Source organism: Oncorhynchus keta, chromosome 3 (genome assembly GCF_023373465.1).
Source record: "Oncorhynchus keta strain PuntledgeMale-10-30-2019 chromosome 3, Oket_V2, whole genome shotgun sequence".
NCBI lineage: Eukaryota > Metazoa > Chordata > Actinopteri > Salmoniformes > Salmonidae > Oncorhynchus > Oncorhynchus keta.
In genome coordinates this window covers 27,976,952-27,981,951 of record NC_068423.1, presented here as the reverse complement: position 1 = coordinate 27,981,951, position 5,000 = coordinate 27,976,952, and the positions used below count along the sequence as shown (strand labels likewise).

At 48.5% G+C, this 5,000-nt stretch overlaps 1 protein-coding gene across 1 annotated transcript in view; it reads left to right on the top strand.

Annotated features, from left to right (window-relative positions):
- Positions 1–5,000, top strand: part of tacc2 (transforming, acidic coiled-coil containing protein 2) — a 58,289-nt gene that overhangs the window by 1,017 nt on the left and 52,272 nt on the right. The window contains exon 2 of the mRNA XM_052497048.1: positions 4,169–4,278. Coding sequence (XP_052353008.1) covers positions 4,169–4,278 — 110 coding nt within the window. The remainder of the gene's footprint in view (positions 1–4,168; positions 4,279–5,000) is intronic.

Genomic DNA, 5,000 nt, shown 5'->3' with positions numbered 1-5,000 from the left:
AACACTCTAACCACTAGGCTACCTGCTGGTTACTGGTCCAACACTCTAACCACTAGGCTACCTGCTGGTTACTGGCCCAACACTCTAACCACTAGGCTACCTGCTGGTTACTGGCCCAACACTCTAACCACTAGGCTACCTGCTGGTTACTGGCCCAACACTCTAACCACTAGGCTACCTGCTGGTTACTGGCCCAACACTCTAACCACTAGGCTACCTGCTGGTTACTGGCCCAACACTCTAACCACTAGGCTACCTGCTGGTTACTGGCCCAACACTCTAACCACTAGACTACCTGCTGGTTACTGGCCCAATGCTCTAACCACTAGGCTACCTGCTGGTTACTAGTCCAACGCTCTAACCACTAGGCTACCTGCTGGTTACTGGCCCAACACTCTAACCACTATACTACCTGCTGGTTACTAGTCCAACACTCTAACCACTAGGCTACCTGCTGGTTACTGGCCCAACACTCTAACCACTAGGCTACCTGCTGGTTACTAGTCCAACGCTCTAACCACTAGGCTACCTGCTGGTTACTGGCCCAACACTCTAACCACTAGGCTACCTGCTGGTTACTAGTCCAACACTCTAACCACTAGGCTACCTGCTGGTTACTGGCCCAACACTCTAACCACTAGGCTACCTGCTGGTTACTGGCCCAACACTCTAACCACTAGGCTACCTGCTGGTTACTGGCCCAACACTCTAACCACTAGGCTACCTGCTGGTTACTGGCCCAACACTCTAACCACTAGGCTACCTGCTGGTTACTGGCCCAACACTCTAACCACTAGACTACCTGCTGGTTACTGGCCCAATGCTCTAACCACTAGGCTACCTGCTGGTTACCAGTCCAACGCTCTAACCACTAAACTACCTGCTGGTTACTAGTCCAACACTCTAACCACTAGACTACCTGCTGGTTACTGGCCCAATGCTCTAACCACTAGGCTACCTGCTGGTTACTGGCCCAACACTCTAACCACTAGACTACCTGCTGGTTACTGGCCCAATGCTCTAACCACTAGGCTACCTGCTGGTTACTGGCCCAACACTCTAACCACTAAACTACCTGCTGGTTACGAGTCCAACACTCTAACCACTAGGCTACCTGCTGGTTACTAGTCCAACGCTCTAACCACTAGGCTACCTGCTGGTTACTAGTCCAACGCTCTAACCACTAGGCTACCTGCTGGTTACTAGTCCAACACTCTAACCACTAGGCTACCTGCTGGTTACTAGTCCAACACTCCAACCACTAGACTACCTACTGGTTACTGACCCAACGCTCTAACCACTAGTCTGTCTGTCTGTCTGTCGCTTGGTTCGTGTGCAAAATGGAGGGGGGAGCGTCTCAGGCGAGCCATTTTCTGTCTCCTGGCTGCAGATTCAGCGCTTTCATTTGCAGACCTAATAATCCAGCAGGGCCAATCAGACGTAAAGGGACACATACATCCTGACGGTGGTCTTTGTTGGACTAAAGCACAATGAACAGAGACAATATTGGAACCGTAAAGTAGAAAAGTAAAACCGTCACAACGTTGACACATTCGCTCATCAGTTTTCAGACTGGTGATATTTTCTCTCACAGAGAGAAAAAAAGCATGTATATCTGCACAGATGGTTGTACTGTACGCTGGGAAAATGACTTGACGATCAACATATTTCTTTGTTTGTTTTTGGTCAGATCAATATCTGTCTGCCAAATCTATCCTACACGGGCTCAATGACAGCTGAGCCACGTTCCAATAGCCATTGCTGTCACTCATTTCTTTATGCTAATGTGGATTGAGAAGAGAGCGATTGTCGTTGTGTTGCGGTTGATTGAGACTATAGACGTGAGACTTTAGAGATCAGATGGTCCTTCTGTAGCTCAGTTGGTAGAGCATGGCGCTTTAACGCCAGGGTAGTGGGTTCGATTCCGGGACCACCCATACAGAATGTATGCACACATGACTGTAAGTGCTTTGGATAAAAGCGTCTGCTAAATGGCATATATTATATTATTATATTATTATTATTATATTATCAGTTTTAATGAATCAGAATCTCTGCATCCAAAAGGAAATAAAACATTTGTAGAGCCACATTATGTTCTGCGAATCGTCGCCCTCTTTTCTAACAACAGATGCACAATAGGAGGGACTGGGATCATTCCAGGAGCCACCGTTCACACATACAATGGCCTGCTAATACCTGAGCTAGCTATTAACCACATGTTGAATTCAGAATGTTGATATCATCCTAAAAAAGTACAATTACAAGTGCATCCTTAACAATACCATCCACTTATGAGTAACCTCTAAATATACATCGATATTCATAAACAAAACACTGTGTTGTACTTAAAATAATCAAACTTTTTCTGAAGACGACAGAAAACGAGTGCCTCAAAATGATTTGAGCAGGAGCACGCAGGGCAACACGTTAGTCGACACTCCTCTACTCCCAGGGCAACACGTTAGTCGACACACCTCTACTCCCAGGGCAACACGTTAGTCGACACTCCTCTACTCCCAGGGCAACACGTTAGTCGACACTCCTCTACTCCCAGGGCAACACGTTAGTCCACACTCCTCTACTCCCAGGGCAACACGTTAGTCCACACTCCTCTACTCCCAGGGCAACACGTTAGTCCACACTCCTCTACTCCCAGGGCAACACGTTAGTCCACACTCCTCTACTCCCAGGGCAACACGTTAGTCCACACTCCTCTACTCCCAGGGCAACACGTTAGTCCACACTCCTCTACTCCCAGGGCAACACGTTAGTCCACACTCCTCTACTCCCAGGGCAACACGTTAGTCCACACTCCTCTACTCCCAGGGCAACACGTTAGTCCACACTCCTCTACTCCCAGGGCAACACGTTAGTCCACACTCCTCTACTCCCAGGGCAACACGTTAGTCCACACTCCTCTACTCCCAGGGCAACACGTTAGTCCACACTCCTCTACTCCCAGGGCAACACGTTAGTCCACACTCCTCTACTCCCAGGGCAACACGTTAGTCCACACTCCTCTACTCCCAGGGCAACACGTTAGTCCACACTCCTCTACTCCCAGGGCAACACGTTAGTCCACACTCCTCTACTCCCAGGGCAACACGTTAGTCCACACTCCTCTACTCCCAGGGCAACACGTTGTCCACACTCCTCTACTCCCAGGGCAACACGTTAGTCCACACTCCTCTACTCCCAGGGCAACACGTTAGTCCACACTCCCTCTACTCCCAGGGCAACACGTTAGTCCACACTCCTCTACTCCCAGGGCAACACGTTAGTCCACACTCCTCTACTCCCAGGGCAACACGTTAGTCCACACTCCTCTACTCCCAGGGCAACACGTTACGTCCACACTCCTCTACTCCCAGGGCAACACGTTAGTCCACACTCCTCTACTCCCAGGGCAACACGTTAGTCCACACTCCTCTACTCCCAGGGCAACACGTTAGTCCACACTCCTCTACTCCCAGGGCAACACGTTAGTCCACACTCCTCTACTCCCAGGGCAACACGTTAGTCCACACTCCTCTACTCCCAGGGCAACACGTTAGTCGACACTCCTCTACTCCCAGGGCAACACGTTAGTCGACACTCCTCTACTCCCAGGGCAACACGTTAGTCCACACTCCTCTACTCCCAGGGCAACACGTTAGTCGACACTCCTCTACTCCCAGGGCAACACGTTAGTCGACACTCCTCTACTCCCAGGGCAACACGTTAGTCGACACTCCTCTACTCCCAGGGCAACACGTTAGTCGACACTCCTCTACTCCCAGGGCAACACGTTAGTCGACACTCCTCTACTCCCAGGGCAACACGTTAGTCGACACTCCTCTACTCCCAGGGCAACACGTTAGTCCACACACCTCTACTCCCAGGGTGCATAATAACAAATCAACATGACATATTGATATATGAACCTGGTGAAATTCACACAGTACTTTTATAACAACTTCATTGCTCACAAACCGTCCGTTATTTCCAGAGAGAATGTACAGCGTTGAAGTTTACTAACGTCTCATTTTCCTCTTCCTTCACACCCTGTGAGGTCCACAGTGATAGTGAGGTTTATAATGAGTCTCTCTCTCTATCTCTCTCTCTCTCTCTCTCTCTCTCTCTCTCTCTCTCTCTCTCTCTCTCTCTCTCTCTCTCTCTCTCTCAGGAGCTCAGACTCTGACGGAGCGTTCGAGACACCGGAATCGACCACCCCTGTCAAGTCCCCCACTGGAGAGACAGACTGTCATACCCAGCTGCTGACCTCGGAAGACACCGGTGAGGGAGAGAGACACACACACACACAGAAAGAGAGACAGGAAGGGGAGCGAGAGAGAGAGTGAAAGGGAGAAAAAGAGAGAGAGATATAGAGAGAGCGAGAGACAAAGAGAGATCAAGAAAGAGAGACAGAGAGAGACAAACAGAGAGAGACAAACAGAGAGAGACATAGAGAGAGAGACACAGAGAGAGAGACAGAGAGACAAAGAGAGAGAGACAGAGAGAGAGAGAGAGAGAGAGAGAGACAGAGAGAGAGAGAGAGAGAGAGAGAGAGAGAGACAGAGAGAGAGAGAGAGAAACACAGAGAGAGAAAAGCTTAGAATACCCTCTAGTGGTGACTACTGGTATTTCAAAAAAGAGGTTTGCTTTGTTTAGTGAGTCAGACAAGCATCACTGAGTTGCTAAAGGATATAAACAGGTCTTATATATGCAGAAAAGCTTCAGTCATCCATCACAGGATGTATGACGTTTTTTACTAATTGGCCAACTGGGAGGTTGTGTTGAAATATTCAGAGCTCATTCATCAATTGAATTTTACTTGTCTAAAACCAGACACAACCTCTCTCTCTCTCTCTCTCTCTCTCTCTCTCTCTCTCTCTCTCTCTCTCTAATATAATAATAATATAATAATATATAATAATATAATAATATAATATAATATAATAATCTCTCTCTCTCTCTCTCACCCTCTCTCGCTCTCTTTCTCCCTCTCTCTCTCTTTC